This window comes from Erithacus rubecula, assembly GCF_903797595.1.
Source record: "Erithacus rubecula genome assembly, chromosome: 1".
Lineage (NCBI taxonomy): Eukaryota > Metazoa > Chordata > Aves > Passeriformes > Muscicapidae > Erithacus > Erithacus rubecula.
Window position 1 is genome coordinate 43626912 of NC_136658.1, and position 24297 is coordinate 43651208.

General features: G+C 43.3%; 2 protein-coding genes across 3 annotated transcripts in view; both read left to right on the forward strand.

Moving 5' to 3' along the window:
- Positions 1-663: 663 nt before the first annotated feature.
- ARGLU1 (arginine and glutamate rich 1) lies at positions 664-9951 on the forward strand. 2 transcript variants are annotated; one of them, XM_079323324.1, is made up of 4 exons: positions 664-1255; positions 5158-5383; positions 7722-7805; positions 9074-9951. In XM_079323324.1, the coding sequence occupies exons 1-4, from the start codon at positions 900-902 to the stop codon at positions 9236-9238; spliced, it is 831 nt and encodes a 276-aa protein (XP_079179450.1). In that variant the 5' UTR covers positions 664-899; the 3' UTR covers positions 9239-9951. The 2 variants fall into 2 exon arrangements, with proteins under 2 accessions (XP_079179450.1, XP_079179451.1); XM_079323325.1 differs by lacking the exons at positions 7722-7805; positions 9074-9951 and adding an exon at positions 7237-7504 and having other exon boundaries at positions 768-1255.
- A 7041-nt stretch (positions 9952-16992) lies between these two features.
- Positions 16993-24297, forward strand: part of EFNB2 (ephrin B2) — a 44203-nt gene continuing 36898 nt past the window's right edge. Inside the window, exon 1 of the mRNA XM_079314433.1 lies at positions 16993-18209. Within this exon, the coding sequence (XP_079170559.1) occupies positions 18082-18209 (128 nt within the window). The 5' untranslated portion in view covers positions 16993-18081. The remainder of the gene's footprint in view (positions 18210-24297) is intronic.

Consider the following 24297-nt stretch of genomic DNA (forward strand, 5'->3'; position numbering starts at 1 on the left):
CAGACCCACACAGCTGGACTGACATCCCCTCAGCTGGGCCCACGCTGGAAACAGCACTCATCACCTCTTTTTCATCTTTCTTTCTTTAATTCCACTCTTTTCTTTCACTCTGCCCGTAACCAAAACCTACTGCCATGTGCCTATACAGTAGTCAGGGCTAACACACTAATTTCTTTGCCAAATGTGTAATTCACTGGTAAAACTTTCTGGTTGTTTGCGACCCCTCTGATTTTTGTCGCTCCTTCCCATCAATGAGCATTTACGACTCTCAGGTGATTGTTTCCCTTTAAGGGTGGGTCTTCATAGTGGTGCAACAGAGGATTCAAAAACTCATTTTCACAATTTAGTGGGGACTCTTGAGTGTTTTTCGCAACTTCCGTAATTTGCAGTGATAATTCCCTCTGTTCCCCATATTAAAACAAAATAAAAATAAAATAATCAATGTCTGAGAGCACTTTCAATTAAACACCGAGATTCTCTCTGAGGCGACCCCTCGGCCGGCGCGCTGCCCGCCACGGCTGCGAGGGGCCCGCTCCGAGCGGCGCTCGCCATTGGCTGCCGAACATTGCCGAGTGCTCTCGTGCTCCTCCGGCGCGGCGCCGGAGGCGGCGGGGAGGGGAGCGAACGGTTCGAGCGCAGCGCGGTGCATTGTGGGGCGGGAGAGGAGAGTCACTGCTCAGCCAGGGCCGCCATCTTGGCTGCGTCCGGACTCGCTCCCGCTCCCTGGGCCTGTTTCTTCTCCTCGCAGCGCAAAGCGGTGGAAAGGGAGAAGACGGAGGGCCCGCCCGGGCGGTGCTGATGCGCGCAGAGCCTCCTCGCACCTCTCCGGGGCGCCGCTAGTAAAGGGGGCGGGGGTGGTCGAGCAGTCGCCGGCGCGGCCTCTCCTCTCCTCTGCCGGGATGGGTCGGTCCCGCAGCCGGAGCTCGTCCCGCTCCAAGCACACCAAGAGCTCCAAGCACAACAAGAAGAACCGGAGCCGATCGCGGTCCCGCTCCCGAGAAAAGGAGCGGGCAAGAAAGCGCTCCAAGTCCCGAGAGAGCAAGCGGAACCGGCGCCGGGAGTCGCGCTCCCGCTCGCGCTCTAACACGGCCCCCTCCTCCCGGCGCGACCGGGACCGGGACCGCGACCGCGCCTCCTCCCCCCCCGACCGCATCGACATCTTCGGCCGCACGGTGAGCAAGCGCAGCAGCCTGGACGAGAAACAGAAGCGGGAGGAGGAGGAGAAAAAAGCAGAGTTCGAGCGCCAGCGGAAAATGTGAGCCCCGGGCCTGCGCTGGGGACGAGGCGGGCGGTGAGGGGTGGGGGAGGAAGGGAAGCGCTCGGTGCCTCTCTCTCCGCGCCTTCTTCCTGTGGGCTGGGGCCGCCCGCGGCCGGGTGCAGGCGTTTGGGCCCTGGCTGAGGCCTGGCCAGTGCCTGTTTTCCCGCCATCCGCCCCGTTCTCAAAGCCCGGCTCCCTCAGGTGCGGTGGGAGCCGCCCACTCGAGTGCGAGCCCCCCGCACGCCTCCTCCCTCTGGACCGGCTCTGCCCGCTTCCCATCCGCCGGCGCTGCTCCTAAACTTCCCTGTGCTGCGGAGGCCTCGGCGCCCCTGAGGCTTTGTGCTGCGCTGCCACACGCCCGCCCCTCCCCTCCGTGGCGTGGAGGTTGTTACGCTTCGAGCTGGGGCATCTGGAGTTGCTCGAGTGAAGGTTTCAGGAAACACTATGCGATATTAACACAGGGGGATTACTTTCTTGCCAGATGGGACGGTGAGATCCGGTGACTTGTTTCATTTGAAACCTTGCCCTTTTTTCAGTTTATGTTATGAGAATTATGGTTATTTCTTAAGTCTGCAGATATAAATGCAATTTTAATAAACGATGGGGTGCATTAATATGTTTAGCAGCGTCTAAAGTTATAAAACAGACCTTTATGCAGCAGAGAGAAGTAGGGTTTGTAATCAGGTGATTCTTTTAATACTGCCCTTGCTCATTGGACCACCTAACCCAGAAAAAGCTCGTTTGCACATATGAAACTAAGGGGTGCTGTTAATTCTCAGATGGGGCTTTACTTAAGCCATATCATTCTCAGGAAATACTAGTTGTCATTATCAGGCTTGGTGAGCCCAAGCTGTCACTTTCATTTCCATTTGAAGATAATCACCTTTGCTAAATTCAGAGTTTGGACCAAAAAAAAAAAAACCTCCACAGTAAAACAAACGTGAAAATTGACATATTTTGACAGACTGATCCTAATGTTGTGGTTTAGAATTTTATTCAGTACCTAAATTAAGAAAAATATTCTGTTCATATCTACAATGAAGAACTGGAATGTGCTTTAAAATTTCAGAATAGAATTAATAGTTTATTCTAGTACTTAGGAGCTGGTTTAGTTCAAGTGTAAGTAAATTTTCTGTTTAAGTTAGCTTTGAAATTTTAAGAAGCTTATGAAGTCTGTATAGAAGGAATATGATATTTCAACAATACTTGCTACAGAATAGTAGACATGTGAGGGAGAATCAATGTTGGAAGAGATTGGGTATGGAATTTTGATATTTCTAAAATACACTTTAAAAAGACAAAGCGATAAAACAGAGTAGAAAAGTATAGTAAGTCATCTGTAAATTGTATTACATATGTTAGTATAGATTCATATTAGATAAGGTAAGAAGTATTTCCTTTCTGACTGAATAAATTAGTGGGCAGTCCATAGATTGGAACTGACTTTTTTCTTCTCATGTCTTGTTGAAATCTCAACACACAGCCTAACTTCAGCCCTTTCCTATAGTGCTTCTTTCCTTGCCTTGCACGTATGACTTCTTTCCCCTCAGAAATGTGGTAAAATGTAAATGGTTTCTTTTCTGCAGACATCATACCATGAGTCTTTAAGGAGCAAATGGATCATATGAAAAATGGTTTTTTACATTAGTGACTTATCTGTTGCTCTGGAATCATAACTCAGTAGACCAGGAAAATAAAATGGTAAAATACTGTATGTTCATTCAGGTGTTAAAAAAAAAAAAACCAAAAAAAACCCCCAGTTGGTATACTGCAGAATGAGTCACTGAGATTTATATCTGTGTTTATAATTTTATTTTCTTAATAAGGTCTAAGTCATTGTAATATTGCCTATAAGTCTAAAAATACATTTGATTGGTTTAATTAAATTTTAGCGGAGTTTGTTGGAGTGAAAGGAATGAAAGGTGTGCAGGCACAGTGCTTGATTTGAGTTCATCTTCAGTTGCTGAGGATATTTGAAAATCTGTTTCAGACACATGGGTCATGGTATTTTTGTAACTATGCACTGTCTTTATTCAATTGGCTAATTTTTTCCCTAGATTTCCTGATGCTAAACATAAAACTATGATAGTTTAATAAAGCATGAGAATATGAACTTAATTCTCTAGAACTCTAGCCTCTTAAACAGTATTTGTTCAGGATGGTGAGAATACTTGCTGCTGAATAAGAGAGAAGGGAAACCTTTTAAAATAAAATAATATTTAATATGTAAAGGATGCTTAAACATTAGTCCACAAAGGGTTGTAGCTTGGCAGAGATATACTGAGAGTGGGGTTGATACATTTTTCTGGGACTGGTATAAGTTTTTTTTTGGCTTATGTTGCTTTGCACTTGTTTCTCTAAAAAAAAAAAAATCACCTCAAGATATTTTGTGTCCATTTTGTAAAAATAAATTCTGGTCTAATGTGCCCGCAAGCTAAATTTTCTGTCTCTTGAGGATTGTAAGACTAAAACTGGTCTTCTCTGGCTGAGTGATTGAGATGAGGATTCCAAAATTTTCTAGTGAAGGAGATCCACTTAGGTCAGTACACTTTGGAAAAGTCACATGACCAGGGCAAACTGGGAGCCTTTCACCTTTCTATTTCCCATGGTTATCTAGATAAGTAATACGTACTTCACATCTCCTATTAGCATTGGTCATCTAAAAGCTGGTAAATTATGTAACTTTTCTTTTTCTTTTATTAGTTGTTTTTCAAATCAGATTAGGAAATATTTTCCAAATGAGATAAGAAAATGCAAACATTCTGGAAATGACAGAATATTAAGATATTAGAAAAGTAGTTGTTCTTCTAAATCCTGGATTTGTGTTGCTAACAGGCCAGATGAAAAGTTTTGTAAGATTGTTCTGTACTTCATGGAAAATTTAAAACAAAAATTCAATATCAAGTTTAAAGCCAAGGGTCTTATCCCCAAATTCCATAGTAATTCCAGATAAATAATATATGAAATATGAGTATGAAATATAGAGTAATCACTGTTGTTCATCCTTGGATATCTATTTGCCATGTTGTGATTACTATCTGGATTTTTTTTCATAATGAACTGGCAAATTTACCTAGTATTTTTGTATCCTTTTTAATGAAAAGTTAATGCAGTGCTCAGGCTAAGTGATAATACTGCTGCCAAGCAAAAATAAAGACAATATATTTGAAAATATTTCCAAAATTCAGAAAAGAAAAAGCTGCAGTTCGCAAAGATTTATTCAGTACTTGGTATCGATATAATTTATTTTGGAATATTATGGTAGTCCTGCAGTAAAAAAATTCAAAGCTGAAGTTACTGAAATTTGTTCAGATAAATTATTGTATATAATAATTGGTATAATACCTGAAATTGGTATAATACCTGTGATTGAAATCACAAATTTTATTGCTTCTGTTTTCTCTTGTAAGGTACTGGAGATAGTTTGATGCTTCTAAGGTGTTGGCTTTAAGGCAAGATTTTACAGGATATTGTAGCTGTATATGGCTTAAAATTGACACTGTGTAAACTCCTGAAGGGTGAATGATGCTCAAAGTTGGGTGGGCTTTAGATTTTTTGGAGTAGGGGGGCATGGTTTTGTAGTTGTTTGGTTTGGGTTGTTTTCTTTTTTTCCCCCCCAGTTGTGATCAAGAAGTAGTATGATAAGTTGTCTTCAATTTAATCTGTTGGTATATAGAAAGATGCTAAATATGGAGTGGTCTGAATGGATTCCCTGTGATAGGAGCACCGATTGCCTGAATACTGATTTTCTTTGAATGTAGGGCAAAATATATTCTTTAAATATATAATCTATGTGTAAGAGTTCTTCAGTAGCATAACTGATGTTTCACGTTGAAGGAGTTTGTTTCAGTGCCAACAGTATTGATTAAAGATGTGATTCTCATGTTTGTATTTTGCAGTCGTCAACAAGAAATTGAAGAGAAACTCATAGAGGAAGAAACTGCTCGAAGGGTGGAAGAACTTGTAGCTAAACGTGTAGAAGAAGAGCTGGAGAAAAGAAAGGATGAGATTGAGCGAGAGGTTCTCCGCAGGGTGGAGGAGGCTAAGCGCATCATGGAAAAACAGTTGCTCGAAGAACTCGAGCGACAGCGACAAGCTGAACTTGCAGCACAAAAAGCCAGAGAGGTAACGCTCGGTCGTTTGGAAAGTAGAGACAGTCCATGGCAAAACTTTCAGTGTCGGTTTGTGCCTCCTGTTGGGTTCAGAAAGAGATGGAATACAGCAAATCTAATTCCCTTCTCATGTAAACTTGCATTGCTGCGAAACTTAATTTCTAGCCTATTCAGAGGAGCTCACTGATATTTAAACAGTTACTCTCCTAAAACCTGAACAAGGATACTTGATTCTTAATGGAACTGACCTACATATTTCAGAATTGTTTGAAACTTTTGCCATGGCTGCAGGATTTAACAGCAGTCCTTTCATTTTGGGGTATTAAAAAATACGTAATTATGTATCCTTCATTTGTTTCATTTTGTTTACCTAGACTGTAAGAGGCTTTTGCCTTCAGCCAGGCAAAAAGCAGGGTCCAGCAGTGCGCTGCAGTACCTGTCTTTAACAAATAGGTTTCTTATTCTTCATTTAAAATGAACATTTTCCTTGAGCATACATTGGACTAATTGTGGGACTTCGAGCATAAGCCCATCCACGTCTTCACGAAGGATCTCTGTCCAAATCATTATATCCATTTTTAATAACTACTAACAACTCCTTTTTTTCTCCCTAGAAGTTATAAAAGAGCAGGTTGCCCTTGTCTGAAGTCAAGCTGAACGTGTGACTTGGGTTTTTGGGGCCTTTTTTTGTTGTTTTGTTGTTTTTTAATCAGCAGCTGGAGCAGAAGCTGAAAATGTCTTTCTGTGAGACAGTAATTTGCTACTAAAGGCTTTGATGCCTGCCTGCACCAATCATTCCAGGATCCAGAAATTTCAAGACAAACTTCAAGCTGTAGAGGAAATTTGTGCTAAATAGTCCTAAGTGTCAAATGCTTCTTTCACTCTCTACGTCCTACACAGTTTATTTTAAATTAGTATTTTGATTGGCTTATGAAAGGAGAGACAGTAGTAATGGAGCTTTCCCCTTCATACTAGATGTGACTTGTCAGTCACATAGTATCAAATTACATGGAAACAAATGGAATGCTGAGTTACGATAAATATCAAAAAGAATAAATAAATTATACGTTTTTTGCAAATTCAGACTTTAATATCAAACAGTTTAAGTTGAATGTACATGCTCATAGTCAGCAAATTCTTCATATTTAGAGGTTTTCATTTGATCAGATGGATGACTTGTTTTTTTTAAAAAAAAAGTATTTTTGGTATTGTCGCCATGTGGAGAAGTCCCACCAGTTCTTTGTAATGCAGAATGAACCTCCATGCCTGGAGTGAAGTGTGCTAGCTAGTAGCTGGTTACTAGTCATAGTAAGAAGTTTTCATATGCTTGCTTTGTTCATATTAACTTTTTTTTCTTACACAGACACAAACCTCTGGCTAACTTTAAATCCTCCAAATATAAAAATAATTTGGATATATATCATGTGAACTGAAACAATTCAAAATTTTTCACGCAGTCTTCATATTTGAGTTGCATAACAGAGTTCCATAAAATTCACCAAGAAAACAACAATTACAAGGCTTTATTTCCTGATCTGCCTTCTCTGGACTCCTGAATTCCAAGTTCATACTGCAGACAGTTTCAGCTGTCTTAAAATTGTCAAAATACTGAATGTTAAGTCCATTCTCCCCATGAAAGAAGCCCATAGCTCCATGAAGTATGGATTACCATTTGTATTTTTCACTAACAGTAAATGTATTTTTCTTATTAATTGTTTGCCTTAGGAATGATTTACATATTTTTGTTCCTTCTTACCATAAACATCTGCATTCCTCAGCTCAGCCTTCCTTGTATGTTGTTTCTTTATAAATGGTTGAGCTGCTGATGCAGGTATTGCCAAGCTAACAGTACAAATCATTTTAAAGAGGAAGCTGGCGCGTATGGCAGCCGAGGAGCACACTCTGCAGGACACTGGACAAGACAGTAAATATTCAACTTTTAATGCTGATTAAAGGAGTATAGGTAAAGAATACGTAGGTATACTTAATTGGTGAGACAAACTATTCACTTTATTTATATTTTCTATATTACTTTTTAATTTGGTAAATACTATCCAGTTTTTGTAGTTGTCCTTGTTGATTTGTGTGATATTAAAATTGTAGTAATAAATTGTCAGGACTCTATGATTAGGGAGGGTTTAGTTGGTTGCTGTTTGGACTGGGCGGGATGATTTAAATTGAGTGCTAGAAACCAGTTTTAGTGGCTGCACAGTTTACCGTTGTGAGGTGAAATAGGTGGCTGTAAAGCTGCCACTTTAAGTCAGTTCACAAAAGAATTCTGAGAAAGATTAGTGAACATGCATAAATGAATATTTTACTTTACTAACATGTTGCCCTGTCCTCCCATTTAGGAAGAAGAGCGTGCAAAGCGTGAGGAACTAGAGCGAATACTAGAAGAGAATAATCGAAAAATTGCAGAAGCACAAGCTAAACTGGTATGTGAAGGTGTAGCTAACTGTTCTGTAGGGAAATGCAGGTGTCTCTGCCAGATTTGCAACACAATTGAAATAAACGAATTGACCTTTTCTAGAGTTTAACTTGCATATTGCTGGTTCTATGGGTAACATTGCTCTCCTTTACCTGAGCATAGAAGACCAAATCCTTAGCAGTAACACTAGGCTGATAAAATAGTTTGGATGGAGTTAATTTAGAGGGGAGATGGCTGCCTTCAGAATTAAAAAGTGCATTTTAACTATATCTCATTGAGAGGGTTGAAGTAAGTTGGCAAACATGTTCAGCTTTGTGTGACTAATTCTGTTTTGTTGAGCAAGACAAGTAGAAACTAGATTTGATTCTAGTATAATGTTGATGTAGAAGTGCTGAAAGGGACTTTCAGCATAAGCTTAAGATGTGTAAGCTAGGAAAGTCTAACTTACATGGGTCTCCAAGCCTTTTTAAATCAGGTGCTTGCCACATGAAAACATTCAATATGATTTAGCTGATTCTAATCAATTGATGATAAGACAAACTAAGTTGCTTCTAAAATCCTGATTGATCTCAGTCAGTTTCAATTGCCAAAGTAATTGCACCTCTTTCATATAAAAATGAGGCTCCTTAAATCTTTTTGCTTGAACTATGCTGTAGGTGTCTTTGTTTTACCGTTTTCTCTACATCTTATGGTGGAAACAAGACAAATGGAAAATTTAAAGTATTGACTGATGCAATGAACTAAATAAATAAGCACCTTAAAAAGACCACTGGGAGAGCTGTAAGAACCATAGGTCAATGTAAGGATTGACTAGTTGCAAATCAAGTGAAGAAGGTTTTGGATTAGGAGGGATTTTTAGATGGGGTTTGGAGCAGGAAGACCACAGCCTAAAGGTATGTGACTTCTTTATGTGTGTATGTTACTTCAGCTTAGACGTGACAAGTGTTGGGACAATTTCTTATGTATCTAATATCTGTGTTTTAATGTAACCAAAATGTAATGTGCTGCTTGCAAAGCAATGCTGAAAAATATTGCAGGTAAGCACTCCAGATTTTGATACATTAGCTGTAGACAGTTCTCAGTGTTTCTTCTAAACTCAATTCAAATGACCATTTTATAAACGGTTTCACTGAAACCAGCTATGGCACCTAGCTGAGGCGGAACTGCTTACATACTTATGCAGGATTCAACCTGTTTGGAAGTTAATATGGACTTGTAAATTGCTTTTGTGACTACAAAATATGCTGGCCTAAATTTTACCATTTTCCTATATAGGCTGAAGAACAATTGAAAATTGTTGAAGAACAAAGAAAGATTCATGAGGAGAGGATGAAACTAGAACAAGAGAGACAACGTCAGCAAAAGGAAGAGCAAAAAATTATCCTGGGCAAAGGAAAGTCTAGGCCAAAACTGTCCTTCTCCCTAAAAAGCCAGGATTAAATTTCAACTCTGAACTCCTAAAAGAAAAAAAGAAACAAACAAAAAACAACAACAAAAAAAAAAGAAAACAAACAAACAAAAACTTTGTATGGTAGCTTCATGTTGAAGTGTTTTTTGGTTTTTTTTTTTTCTTTCTCTCAGATTTTTTTTGTCCTTTTTGAAAGTTGGAAAGTTAGCTTGTTCTAAGAGGGGCTGTGCTCTGCAATTCTTTTTTTTTTTTAAACTTCCATTAAGTTAAACCCTTATCAGATCATCATTGCCTTTTAGAGGGTAATCTGTTTTCATCAATTTTGTTTCTGTATTGGTGGTTGGAAGCAACTCATGTCACTTTATGAACTGTGGATGATCTGATAAGGTTTTACTGACCTACTCATCAGAGTTTGACTCTGATAATTGACAGAACTTTTTACTGGGTATTACTGACTTTTAATATTTTTATTTTAAAGTCAGTAAATACATGAGTAAATTGCCATAGTATTACTGGACCTCTGTGGTTTATTGTTAAATCAGTGTCCTATGATACTGTCCCGTTGTTGCGCTTGATGTTCCTGATACAGGTAAGGAAATAGTTTGTCATTTCTGCTATGAATACATAGAGAGAATTCAGTATTGTCTCTGTTAGATTTGTTTTTATTACATTGACAGCATTCAACCAGCGTTCCCCGTTGTGTAAATAAACCAATTTGCTGAATAAAGTGAAAGTCTTAAATTCATATGTTTAAGTAAATTTTTTTAGTACACTTCTATAAACAGCTATAAGAGTGACAATTCACATTATTAAATTCAAGACTATAGTGATATTTTTTTAAATTTTGCTTTAAACTATTGTGGCTTCTACTTATAATACAAAATCACACACAGTAAAAAATCCCTGCAGTTGTGAATGTTATTGATGGCTGCTGCTGTTTTTATGAATGTTGGTTTTTATTCTGACAGAGACTTATTTCAGCTATAGTATCATGTTTAAATGGCTGTTTGGCTTACTGCACCCAGACCAATACTTCCGATAGCTAAATCCCTTCAGTTCACCTCATAATATAATATATTGTATAAGTTAAGGTCATTACCATATAATTAATCTGATGGATCCTAATGGATTTAAAAATGGAAGTTTTTTCTCCCAAAGGACTGGACTGGCTAGTATATTTGAATTGAAAAACAGAAAGTGAGTTTCTGTCTAAATATATTATTTTAGCCAGAAAGAAACTGTTATACAGATCTTGAATATTATCCATTTATATATACAGGTTTTATTTTGAAAAATGAAACTACAGATTGAAAACTATATCTATTAAGTCCCCCTTTTTGTATGTAATTACCAAAACCTACATTACTATCGCTTGTCCAGTTCTAAACTTTATTTTTCCTGTCAGCGTGCAACATCTGTAGTAACCATAAAATTAAAGTTACCAGTTGTTGCCTGAACATTTGAATGTCACTGGGCAAAGTTGGAAATAATTCTTGATAGTCCCAAAGGGTCTGTTTTTGTAGATTTAGCAAACAAAATGTGGGAGCAAGTTGAATGTGCCACTGAAAGCAGTATTCAACAAGCTTTGTATGAAATGGGGGCAGACTGATGTGTATCACTTTGTCCAGTATGTCAAGAAAATGTGAAGATGGTAAAATACCTACACTATTACTGTACTTAAATTTGTTTATATATTGTATGACAAAAGAAGGTTGAACGTTGCTTAATGCATAAAAACAAAAGCTGAAGCCAAATAAATCATGTACATGACCTGTTGGCAGGAGCAGGCTGTATTTAAAGATCAACTGATACCTGTATTTCTAAAACGAAAAACATGCCCTGTTCCCTTATGAGAAACAAGCTATTAAAAGTCAATACTCAAAACAGACCTATGCAGTTTTGTTTCCTCTTCTAAAAGCAAGAAGCTAAGTAATCATACATGCAGCTGTGGTATCAAGCATTTTGTTCTGTAATTTGCTGCTATATAGCAACATTTGTTCTCTGCATTTAACACTTAGATGTTAGCAGGTTATTTTCAGTCCTACCTCTAGGACTATCTTGTGGACAAATTGCCATTCCAAATGAGATTGCCCCTTCTGCCATTACACATTACCTGTCTCTTTCCCCTGCCCTCAAAAAAAAAAAAAAAAAAAAAAACAAAGGAAAAGCAGCTAGGTCTTTGCTTTGCTTTGATTTCCTCTGTTGGGGTAGGAGTTCAGTTGGTGGAATCTGCTGTCTCTGCTGTCCTAAGGCATTCTTCTCTATGTCTTAGATCTTTGTAGACCTGGTGTGGGTGAATGCAACGGTTGCATTGCTGTAGGGTTTTCTTTTTAAAATTACTGTAGAACTTCAGACACTGTTGATTTCTAGAAAAATAAAGATCCATATAGTTTGAAAAGGGGACAAGTTGACATTTGATGGCAAGAACTTTGGATGTTCTTGTATTCTCATAGGATTTCATACCCATTTAACACAAAGTATGCAGGAACATAGACTGATGTGTAGTGCTTAAACCATCAGCTCCCTGCATGTCTGCATAGAGAAAATACTCTTGGTGATTGTGTTCAGTGTTTAATTTTTATTTCATTACAGTTAGAAGCTTGAACTTCAAATTTTGGTTCGACTAGTTTTGGGTTGTTCTGGGGTTTTGTGTGTCGTTGACCACCCCAGGGAGGCAGGTAGGCATTTTTGTTGCCACCTAACTTGAACAGTATTCATTTCCCTTGTATAGTAACAGAAGAAGTCTTAGTTTTCCCAAACTTGTTCATAAATGTCCTGGATGATTATTTTCATATGAAATAGTGCATCTGTCTGGCAAAGGTAGGAGTGTGGAAGGCCTTAGAACAGCATGCTAAACATGTGCTCTTACTTTGGTGATTTGCTAAACTGCCCTTTGAACTTCACATGTTCATTTATCATTGTTTTTCCAAGCCCAAGTGGAAAGCTGACTCCTAAGAAATGTATTGGAGGGATGGCATCCTTGCAGCTTAGCAAAGCAGAGACAGTTATGTTAGTGAGATGTCTAAACTGCCAAGCAACTGCATGTGTATGTATAATCTCACTAAAGTATCAATAGTTCATCCATTCCTGTCTTGTCTTGAAAAAGGATTTACCTTTGATATCTCCTTTTCTCTTAAGCTGCGTGCTACCTTGTACAGCTTGCCCTATCTATTGTCCTTCCTGACCTCAAGCTGATATCCCCCTCTTTGCAATGCTATTAACATGCTCTCAGGATTGAGTTTCTGCCATTTTTTGCATGTATACCAAATATGGAGATATTGGGTATTCACTTTTAACTGCATGCACTGTTCCATTAAACATTTTCAGAGCATTTTGGGTCTTGGCTCTGTCATTGCAAGGCCTCAACTTGGTGCAAGTGCAGGCAAAATTCAAGTCAATAAACATCTTCCAGGTTGCATTACAGAGAGGATTTATTTCAGATGAGAACTGTGGAGCTGCCTGTGTGCCTAAGGCTTGTTCCAAGGCAGGAGGATATGGTTGAAGTGCCCAGGTTGGTATGGTTTCAGACTGACAGGCTGGTCTAGCAGGAGCTGAACCATGACTTTCATGCAGCTCTGTTCATTCTCATGCTGGTACTGCCACGTGTGCATTTCAGGGTTACCCCCCTCTTTCCATCCCACCCTTTTGTTAGCCCACTGAAGAGTGCTGAGTTTCTGTTGACATTTCTGTACTAAACAACCTCTTGCTTACAATCATCTTCCATGGACTGACACATAGAATCGGGTTTGCTAGCTCAGCATCAGCTCTGCTCGAAAGGACATAGATCCCGTTTGACAATAAAAGGCCAGTTGTGTAGCAGAAGCTTGATCTCAGGTCATTTTTCCTACGTCCTCCTATCACAGACCATAGAATAATGTAAATATGTTTGTTTTCAGAGTGTTACAGAGAATCAGCATAGGTCAAGTCAAACAGAGTTAAAATGCGTGCTTTGGATGTATGAATGTCTACTCTGATTTTTATTACAAGGCGGCTTGAATTCTATAGCTGTACCTGGGAGAAGCCAAGCTCATTTTCTAAGAAGTTGTGGTTGACCAAGGCTGCAGTTACAAAACAGACTTGGAAAAGGCAAGTTAACATCTAGATATGTACTTACTCTACCACAAGTGCTGAAAATGCACTGCTGCAGTGTCAATGATGTATTAACACCTGTTTCAGATATCTGGCACACTTCGCCTTTTTGTACAAATGATAAACAATCTATTTATGTCACTGAGCATCAATCGAGATAATTTCTCTTTATTGAATTTATCAGTAATTGTACCCATTGAGTTACATCTTTTCGACTTTCAAAACTGGTACATTTGCATCTATCGATGAAGGACGGTGAGCTTTTCCAGTAAAAAATTTCATGTTTAAGCTAATATTTAAAAGAGAATCATGGATTGTGGGCCCAATCAGATTAGCTAGTTGCCGTTCATTACAGTTTTTGTAGTACCAGAGCCGTAAGTACAATACTTGTATCTTCGTATACAAAACGTTATATACGAAGTATAATAATTGTATCTATACAATTATTGCCGACATCACTGTAGGAAAGAAGGTGAAAGAGGTTTTTCAGCGATAAACATGATTTTTTTTTTTTTTTTTTTTTAAGCCAGCGTGAGGTACAGGAAATAAAGATTTAATCGCTACGAACTGCAAAGTCCCAGTTTTTCAGTGAAGGCGAGGGATAGGCAGGTCTCACCTGCTGGCTGGCAGCGCCCATCCGTCCGTGTGCGCGTCTCTCCCCGTCCGCCGGGCCGCGCCGCCCGGGCGCTGGGGAACCGCGGCGCCGCTCCCAAGGCCGCGCAGGATTTCCCCCAGCAGCCTGTTCCCTGTGCGCTCCTCTGTCAGGAAACCGCGTTCCTTGCGAAACTCGAAATGTCTGCCGGGACCTCCTCCTGAAATAGCCCCCTGAGAAGCGGAGGCCGAAGCCGATTTCTAACTTCCGAACATTCGTCGGCTTTTTTGCTTTGAAACCCCAGTCCCCAGCCTTTAGTCTCACGTTTCTCCCGTGTCCGAGGCGCTCCTCGGAGGCGAGGCGGAAAGGTTGGAGGCGATGCAGAAGCGCAGGGGTCGGGCAGGATCGCGGTGGCAGCGCGGCCGCCCGGGGGCTCCGCGCCGCCGCAGCCCCTCCGAGCGCCGCCGGCCCCGCCCGGCCCCGGCCCCCGCCTCCCGGCCCGGCCCGGCCCTGCTCGGAACCGCAAGGAGCTCCGGCTCTGCAAGGGCCCTGCGGCCCGACCCAACCGCAGCCACCGGCTCCTCGGCCGAAAAGGCTGACCCGAGCGGAGTAGCCACCGAGCCCGCGTTTCTTTGGATATCTTAATCATTGTTGATTAGGTTATCTCGGAAACAAGCGCTCAGTTTTGTCTTGGTTTTTACTGAAAATGGTTTTATTAACGTGGATTTTTATACACATGCAGAGTGCATCAGAAGGATGCTGGACGGTAAAACAGCTGTATTTGCGTAAAAATGATTAGGCACTGGACAATAGGAGCCGTGTGATATATTTAGCTACAGGAGGATATTTTCAGACAATACCAGGGCTCTTCATTTCCTCTGGTTTACTTAAAGCAAGGATACGAAGAGTTAGAGGTCACAGTTTACTCACCGCTTTTGCAAAACACCGCTCGTAACCTTTTGCTTCTAAACAAACAGAAGCAGCAGCATCACAAAATTGAGGTAGACCTATTTTACACGTCTCTGTTGCTGGAAGCATTTATCAGGCTCCGTGTTTACATTGCCTCACGACCGGCTACACACCAACATTTGTTTAAAAGTTTAATAATTAAGTACTTTCCTCCCTTCACCGGTGAAGTTCTCCTTTGATGCCCCTCGGTGTGCATAGATACCTAAGCTCCCACTTGAGTGCTAAGTTTCCGTCCTGGGAATCAGATCCTTTTCCACCAAATTGCGTCGCCGGATCTGCAATTCCTTCCTCACTGCAAATTAAATTTAATTAAGCAGTTTACTTAAAACGTATTCGATGTTTTGTGTGAAAAGCAAACTGATTTCCTTGTTTTCTTGAGTGGTAGATTTCATTAGAGAACTACCGAACACAATTAACTCAAAATCTATGGGGCTTCGAGCGCGCTTCCAATTTCTTTCTGTTGCGAGCGGGAGGAGCAGGCTCTGCCAGGCTCAAACACCCGTTTAGCTAAAAAGGGGTCGAAAGAGAACACCGCCTTCCAAAATTGATCCGGGAAATAAATTACAGTGCCAGTTGTTTTCCCTATAAGAGCTTCTTGGCGTCCGTCTTAAAGCCGGATGAGTACCACCACGAAGCCGATTTTTAAGCGAATACGCATATTTATTCAGAAATAAAATTATGCGAAATTGGCTCTTTATTAGGGTTTTTGGTAGGATGTTCTTTGCATGCCTCGACTAAAAGGTAGGGAAATGGCAGAAAAGAGCAAGATAATTTCCTGGGATTTAACTTTTAATCCTTTCTGCAGATACTAGTTTGGCAAGAAATCCCTACTGGAAGAAATTCGGTAAGCCCCTTAATTTCACAGGAGCGACTATGCCATTTACACCACACCTCGGTCCAGCTCTTGTCGCGGACCCCTCGCGTGTGCCGCCTCCCCAGCCCGGTACCAGCTCCAGGGGCAGCGGTACCGCCGCCCCGTTTGGCTTTTGCGGGCGATTTTTGCGGCGGAGCGTGCAGGGCGAGGGAGCGGCGGAGGGGCGGCCGAGGGGGAGCGCTGCCCGTGCGGAGGGCAGCCGCTGGCCGCTAGTGGGAGCTGTGGCCCCGTGCAAGTGCCGCGGGAGCCGCGCCGGGCGGGCTCCGAGCGCGGCAGCGCCGGGAGCGCCGCGACCCCCCGGCGCCCTCCGCGCCTCCGGGGGATCTGCGGAACCGCGGGGAAAGCATCTCCAGGGCTGCCCGCAGGTAGCTCCCTCTAACCAGAAATTAATGATAGAACGAAGTAAAAGTGCCAGGTGCCGTGCCGTTGGGATACGCGGCGTCTGAAAACAAACTGTGTCCGAGCCCCCCCTTTCCATGAAAATCTAGAGGGGAAGAAAGAGTTTCTGAGCAATTGCCAGAGAAAGGCGAGGGAATCCACAGCCAGCCCCGGAGCCCCGCATTGCCCGCTGTACTGCATCCCTCCGAGGGGCTCCGCACGTCCTACTCTTCTTTATTCAGTGACGGCCCGTGGCTAGTTGTCGTACAACCAGATAAAACTTCGTAAACTCACAGAACCCGTGGGAAGGACAAGTGGGAACCTAGCGCGGACGCACCCCCAGGCTCCTTCCCGGCAGGGAAGGCGCAGAAAGTTGTGCGCGGAGCTCCGCGGCACTGGGAGGACGGCGCGGCCCTTTCCCGCGCGGAGGTGGCCGTTCCGCTCCGCGCCAGCAGCAGCGCTCCCGCGGGGAGCTGCGCCCGCAGCGGCGGGCAGGCTGCTGCCCTGCTATCGAGGGGGTGCCTCCCGGCCCTGCCGCTGCTCCCCGCTCTCTTCAACGGCAGTGTACTCGGGAAACACTTTTAGCACAAGCTGTTTTTTAATGCTTATTTTATATCATTCCCCCCCCCCCTCCGATTTCGCTCCATCAGGGCCCACCGCGCCCCCCGCACAGCGCGGTGTCAGTCAGAGCGAGCGGACCCTCGGCGCACAGCGGGCAGCGGCCGCCCGCGGCGAGGCGCGGCGGGGCCGGGGGTGTTACCTGCCGGCCCGCTCGGCCGGGCTCGGCGCGGCCCCGCCCGCCGCTCGGCGGTAAGTGACAGGCGCGGCGCCCAACCAGCGCGGCGGCCCGCCGGCGGCCCTATGAGCGGCGGCGGCGGGGCAGCGGGGCCGCGCTTATATGGCTACGGCAGCGCGCTGCCGCCGGCCGCGCTCCTGCGCCGGGGACTCGCAGCGGCGGCATCGGGGCTTGGGAGCGCCGCGGTGGGAACAGCAGCGGCTGGCGCCGCTTCTCTTCCCTCGCTCCATTCCTTCTCCTCCGCCTTGGGTTGCGCGTCGGCGCAGGTTCCGCGCCCGGTGTTCCTCCTTCTCTGTCGGCCGCCGCGGCGCGTACTGCAGATCGCGCAACGGGAGAGGGACGATTTGGCGCTGCGACCTCCCGCCCCCCCGTTTTGATTTATTTTATTTTTTATTTTTGTTACCATTATCGTCCTCCCCTGTTTCTTTCCTTGTTCCGCTCCGTGGTCTTTGCCGGCGACAAGGACAGCAGTGCCCCTCGGGGAAGCCGGAGCCCTGCGGATGCGCCTCCCCGGGACTGGGGGAGCTGACTCGGAGTGGATTTATTGACTCGCGGTTGCTTCCGAGCTGCCCGAAACAGCCCGGGCTGGTGCCCGTGCGGATTGCAAACTGCGGGGAGCAGTGAGAGACAGACAGGAGGAGCCGCCCGCCGAAGCTGTGTCCTTTCCCCCCGACCCTTTTATTTCTCCCGCCACCCTTTATTTTATTTTTTTTTTATTTATTTTTGTTTTACTCCTTTTCACGCGGGCCTTAGACACTGTGAACGCGTATGGCGCTTTGGATCCAAATGGGAGTTGGCAGTTTGAGTGGCATCTTCCAAGGCAGCCGGGAGACCCCCACTAAGAGGAAGGACTGAGGCGCTTGCATTTCTTTTTGCTATTGCTGTTACTTCGGAGGTAGCTTGGATCTGACCTCACAGGAGATATTCCTACATGCGAGTGGCATACATGACTCAGTAGATCTGCCTGCAGCTCTTGCCAAGTGCATCGTCGACTCTTACTGTGTGATTTTTTTTTTTAATTTTTCTTTTTTTTTTTGCTCTCATTTTTTTTTCCCTATCGATCATCCCGGCTGTTGGGATACCGGGCACCCACCCTGCTGTTGCTGCTCAGGTGCGTGGGAAGGCGCACGGCGGAGTTGGCGAGGCTCCGGGGAGGGACTCGGTGCCGCCTGCGACCATGGCAGCGCGGAGGCGTGATGCCTCCGCCTGGAAGTACTGCTGGGGAGCCGTGATGGTTTTATGCAGAACTGCACTGGCGCGGTCCATCGTTTTAGACCCCATATATTGGAATTCCTCCAACCCCAAGTAAGTTTCCATCCCGCTCCCGCCGCCGTCTCCCCGGGGACCGGCGCTGCTCTCCGTGCGCGGGGAGGGACGGGCCGCGGCCGCCGGGGGACACGGGCGCGGGGCGGAGCGCACCGGCGGTGAGCGGCTCCGGCCGCGGCTGGCAGCGGGAGCCGGCCCTTCCCGGGCGGTGTTCCGTGGGACGGCCGAGCTGCCCCGTCGCCCCTTGCCCCGGGCGGGAGGGTCTCGGTGTGGAGCAGGGGGGAGGCCGGGCCGGAGCGGGAGCGGGCTGGGGAATGGTGCGGCGGTAGCAGGATAAAACCTGCGGGCAAGGTCCGGGCTCGCCCGGGCTGCAGCAGCGGAGGAGCCGTGCTGCGCTGAGTTGCCAGGAAAGGGTGATACTCTCCAACTTCTCCGTCTGCAGATGCAAACTCATCCCATTGACTCCAGCGAAGTTACATCTGCTTATAACAGGGCTAAATTTGGTTGTGGAGTTGATGGTATCAAGGCACATGTCAGTGAGTAATGAACTAAGCATTACCCATCATACAACCATATAGTGTCATTCTTCATTAACAAACACAATCAAAAATGTACAGGCGTTCCCAGGACCTCACTTTTAAAGCTCACTCTTAAAAGAGATGTGTTATCTTTAAAAAAAAAAAAAAAAAAGAACAAAACAGCAACCTCTTTACTTAAACTTACCAAATCACTGCTGTTAGAAAGAGGAACTTTTTGAAAAGTGGGCTGTACTTCTAAAGAAAAGTCTGAGGCAGTGATGTAAAGCTACTTACAATTACTTCCCTTTTGTCTCCTTGGATTTTTGACATACAAAATGGAAGTTGGCTTTGTTCGTTTGTGAGAGCCTCTGAACTTTTGTGATTAGAATTACTAGTGTGGAGAACAAAAAAATCACGATAGGAAGAAGTAGACTCTAATGAGTTACGGGAATTTTAAAGCAGAAATGGGTTAAAATATATTTTTCAATATGCATGCTCCATATTCAGCTGTATACATTTAAAATTAAATCATATGCAATGTGTTAATTGAATTTAGTGTTTCCTATTAATTCTAGTAAGTACATGTCTTGTTTTCCCGGGGGAGTTGGTAGAGGAAATGTTAGGTGGTGATGAGACAAGTATGAATGGTGTATTTCCTGGATCAGGGATTAATCCTGCGCAGGTGGCAGGATCTCTAGGAGTTTGGTGAAGATTTCAAAGTTTGAATTAGGAGTAGCATTTCAAGTTTACCGAATTAACCTTGCCTTGCAGTCACCATCTACTGTTGCTTTCTCTAAAAGAAAACATCACTATAGATTTCTTGCCTGTATTATTTTTTAACATTTGCTGTTTCTCTTCACCGAGAAGTTTCATGATCTTTCTTAAAGAAAAATAACTTTAAAAAAAAGATGAAACTGGAAAGAGCGCGGTGGACTGCTCGATTCAGAGTCTTTATTTGTAGTATTGATTGACAAATGTTTATTTTGTATATGCACCAGGTGGGAAGCCTGTTAAGATCTGCCTCCAGTCACTGGCTCGGCGCTTCCATGATGCTGCATAGCTGAAGCCTTTCTTTGGCGGGAGGCAGGCACGGCGTCACATCAGAGGGTGCAGCGGCCTGGCGGGTTATAAAGCGGGCTTTATAAGGCTGCCGAGGCTCTCGAAAGGCGAGGGCTGAGAGCCGGGGTTGCATTGCAGGAGTGGGCCTGCTGTGCTGGTGGAAAACAGCCTTGGCTCGGCCTAGGAGGAGGGGAAATGCTTCTGCATCCCAGCCCTCGCTGGGTTTATGCCTACAGAGGTCACTCTTCCAAAGCAGAAGAGCCGGCTGCTCGGGGCTCTCCTCTGCCAGCCCCAACCTGCTCTGGCTTTTTTTAACTTACCTTGGTCGCTTTTATTAGCCATCAGTGAAACGAAAGCATCCGAGCAGCTGAATTCAGCCCATCTCACGGAGCCTGGGGATATGCTTCTTTTGTCAAACACGATTTGTGTTTACATTTAGTTAATTCTAAACTGTTTGATTAAAAAAAGGTTTGAACGTTGTTAATGGTAGATCTAATGATAATATCTAATTACTTTTTCAACTTAAATGCACGCTTAAAAATAGGTTGTGTTGCTGATGTAATTGAATTTTCTTGAGTGATTCATTGGGGCTTAATCACCACAGTGAAGAAGTACACTATTAAAATTAGTCTTTTCAATTGCTGGGGCTAGTGATTTATAGGCCTCTCGGAGGCCCGGAGTTTGAGGAGGCTTGCAAATGCATTCCTGATACTGCTGCTGGTGAGGCAGCTCTACTTCTCCGAGCAGAATTTCTTACTAATTCTTCTCACACTTGTTTGCCTGAAGGATCCTGAATAATTTCTCCTTAGATAAGGTTGTCCTCACTGTGGATTCAAGCTGATTGTTAGCTTGGGAAGTAAAGCTGTTGAATAGATCTTGGCATGGTATAATAATAAAGCTCCTTTCTGGGTTTGAAATAATAACTATCTTTGGTGCTGGTTAATTTATTCAGGGAAGCTGTTCATTTAACTCTATTGAAAGTCTCAAGACATAAATCTGCTGAACCAGGTAGGCAATTAAAATGGGAGAAGTTGTTAGGTTAATATAAAGCATGAAATAATAAATTTTAGGTTGAGGTGAATGTATAAACTGAATTAGTTTTGCACTGAAGTCTAGAGGTTATAATTTCTAGCAGGTGGCTGGGTTGGAGAGCATGCAGTAGCTATGTGAACACAGAGCTCCCCTCCCTGTTGCCCCCTTAACTTTTTTGAGATCTGCTTTATTGCCCTGACCAAATAATGAGATTGAAGTGACCTCCATAAAATAATTAATTCTGCGACTTTATTGCTTGGGAGGTTAAACATTGTTGTTGTAGATGGTCTTGGCAGACTTTATAGACTTATCTGAAGAACTTTAGATCACCTGGTCTTGAAAACACAGAGGAAAAAATTACTCTAGATTTAACTGCTGTTGACACTCTTTAACGGGAGACTTTCTGCCTGTGCTGTTTCTGCCAAGACAAGCGATATATGCAGATAGCATGGATTACCTCAGTTTCACCTCACAAGGGCTCAGCGCTGCCTGTGACACACAGGACCACACGTAATGTTATGGGGTGCCTTTTAGTGAAGCAGTAGAGCAAAACCATTCAAAAAAGCATCTCTTATGTCTAAGCACTATGTCACTCTTTCCCTGCGTGCTATAGGCCAGTGAGCAAGGTGGTGCTCCTCAGTGACATGTGGAAGGTTATCCTCATAAGTGGTGCCTTTGACACTGATTAAGTTAGATTATATAGCTGTTTTTCTCTCCCTCTGATAGCCAGTTATATATGGGATATTTCACAGCCTGCCTCTGAATGAATTGCTAACATGTCGGAAACTGATAAAATAAACTACAATTGATGACCCTGTTAAATGTTCTATTCAGTAGCATATAGACTGGTCTGCTTCTCATTGTATCTGAAATTCTTATTTTTGTAGGTAAACAAATGCACATTCACTACCGATTGAATAGCCCCTTGAACTATGCTCTGCAGTTTGCATTTGGGTTAATCTTGTCGGTTTTAATACAGAGGGGAAAAAAGGAGAAAGCACCAGGGGTGGAATTGTTAGTGCTTTCACATCCACATTCCTCACATTTTGTCAGGATGATAAACTGTAGGTAATGGACAGCCCTTGTTTCACAGGACAGGCAAGCCAGCCAGAGCACAAAGAGCTTGCTAAAACGATATCTCACAACATGTTTGGGAGGCTCTCAGCTAGACAAGAATTTATTTGGGAGTCCTGTGCTGTGGACTACAGTTTCTAACCTAAGCAATTGCAGCTTCAAGCTGAAGAAACAGGAGTGGAAGGTTAAAATGGTTTAAACACATGCTCCTAAATTGTACCCAAAACATAGCTGTTGACACTTGGCGTGTTAATGGATGGAGCAAGTGGTGGCTTCCAGTCAGTCCATTTGATAGTACTAACATTTGTAGCCAGATCTCTGAAGCAAAGTGAATTAGCAAAATGAATTCAGAATAAACTGAAGGCCGATTTCTTGAGCTGGTTATTTTCCCCAGCCTTTTATATGTAGAGTATAATTGCTATATTATTTATAGTAATTATCTTAAAGCATGTTATCTGTAAGCTGTGTTACGTTATTTCACTTTGTTTAATGAAGTAATTGCCTTTAGAAAGGCAGTGACTAAAAGTCATGCTAAAATCACTTAAGTTCTCCTTCTTCCCACACATGAGAATGCCTTCTCCATTTTTTTTCTTCCCTTTTTTTTTCCCTCTTCCCTGTTTTATTGTAAGGAGATCACATTGCTTGAGGTGTGATACTCTGGATCCCCTCAAATTCGGCCAAGGTTCCTGGCATGGGGAATCAAGAGCTGAGGTGACTTCTCCAACATGCTGGCAAAGCCAGGCCTCCTTTGGGGACCTTTTTTTCTTTATGGTCTGGTCTTCATGCATCGTGCAAACCTGCAGTACTTGAAATTGCTTGTTGCAAATGAGTAGAAAGTGTTCTTCTGAGAAAAAAATAGTGATTAAAATGTTATTCATGTGTGCTTAATGTCTGTCTGCCTTGGCTGCTGACATAAAGAAACCTGTTTTTCTGGTCATTTATCATACATCTACATGGATTTGTTATGAGCTCATTCTTTGTGAGGCGTTGTGGAAACTTACATAGGAATGTTAAACTGCTTGAAAAATTTTGATTAAAATACTGAGTGCCACAGTATATAGACTTTTAACTAACACACTGTTGTCTTGAGGGTGGGGAAGATTTTTTTGGGGGGTGATGTAGCAGCAGTGAGGGAGAAGAGTTTGTGGGGGAGTTGCATGAAAAATCAGAGGAAGGGAGGATGGCAAATGGATAGTGTTAGAAGAGCTTGGAAAAAACTCCTGTGGCTTCATTGTCTCCTTAAAGCCAGAGAACACAAAGACAAATGCAGTTCAGCCTTTCTCCCATGATGGAAAATGTAAACCGTTGACACAGCTCCCATGTTTAACTTGTTTAATTCTCATTTTAAATTCAGTACTATACCAGCCGTGTGAACTCTGAAGATTTCTTTAGTAATCCATTTTGTAGTTCCGAATCAAAAACAAAGTGAAAAGGTCTGACACAATTTGCTTTTATTTTTAGGCAAATCAACCCTGGTCATAGTTAATAAGGGGATTACAACCCAGACTAGGTCTTTACAGATGTAATGTAAATCAAGGGCAGAGTATAAAGAAACTGATCCCTTTTGATTGAAGTATGGTAAAAAGGCATAGAGAAACTAGCAGCAGTAATCTGATTGTATGGCAATAAAACCACCATTTTCTGTCTTTCAGATAAAAATAATGTGGTAAATCCATGCAGTTCATAAGATGTAAAGGCAGATAAAGGGTGATGCCATGGCAACATATAGATTAGCTTGATGTTAGAAATGACACGTCTCTGAAAGGGGTGTTATAAACTAAGGGCCTTGCTCCGGGCTGTAAGGTATTATGTGAGAACCGCACAAAACTTGGGGCCGGGATTAGGAACCATGAAAGGCCTACTTGTGGCTTGGGGTGGTTGGAGCGGTGAAGAAAAGCTGCTCAGTTCTTGCTCATTGGTGATGTATAATATGGTAAAGATAGATTTCATTTGCTGCTTTTTGCCGAGATGAAGGCCGATTAAAACTCGAGATGGCTGTAATTGTGAGGTGTGGAAGATTCTCCTTTTTAACTCCTGCCCTAGCAGCAGCCTTTCTGAAGAATGGGCTGCACTTGGGATTTGTTGCCGTAATCTATTTGGGCTTTGGGCAGGAGCATGCTGGCAAGGCACAGAGAACAGAGGGGAGAGGTAGTGTTGGGGTTATCTGGAAGGAAAACAGAGAGCTTTTGATTTCAGCTGTGTTTTAGTTTGTGGTCTCCATCTCACTCTCCATGGGAGCAGCAAAGATAAACATGCTGCATTGTCTGTGCCTAGGCCAGGTGATACTTCAGCATCTCTTGTGTTTCCCATCCTGCAGAAACACAAAAGAAAGAAAACAAAACCCCCAAAACAGAACAACCACAAACAAACCAGCATCCATTCCTATTTACCAGTCAAGCTGCAGATAACCAGATGTCTCTGGCTCGGTCTCTAGGTGGTGTTTA

Bases quoted from the DNA above. Each gene is read 5' to 3' on its own strand.
- ARGLU1 (XM_079323324.1), top strand. From the start codon at position 900: ATGGGTCGGTCCCGCAGCCGGAGCTCGTCCCGCTCCAAGCACACCAAG. The intron at 1,256-5,157 runs GTGAGCCCCGGG...TGTATTTTGCAG, and splicing joins TTCGAGCGCCAGCGGAAAAT to TCGTCAACAAGAAATTGAAG. The intron at 7,806-9,073 runs GTATGTGAAGGT...TTTCCTATATAG, and splicing joins CAGAAGCACAAGCTAAACTG to GCTGAAGAACAATTGAAAAT.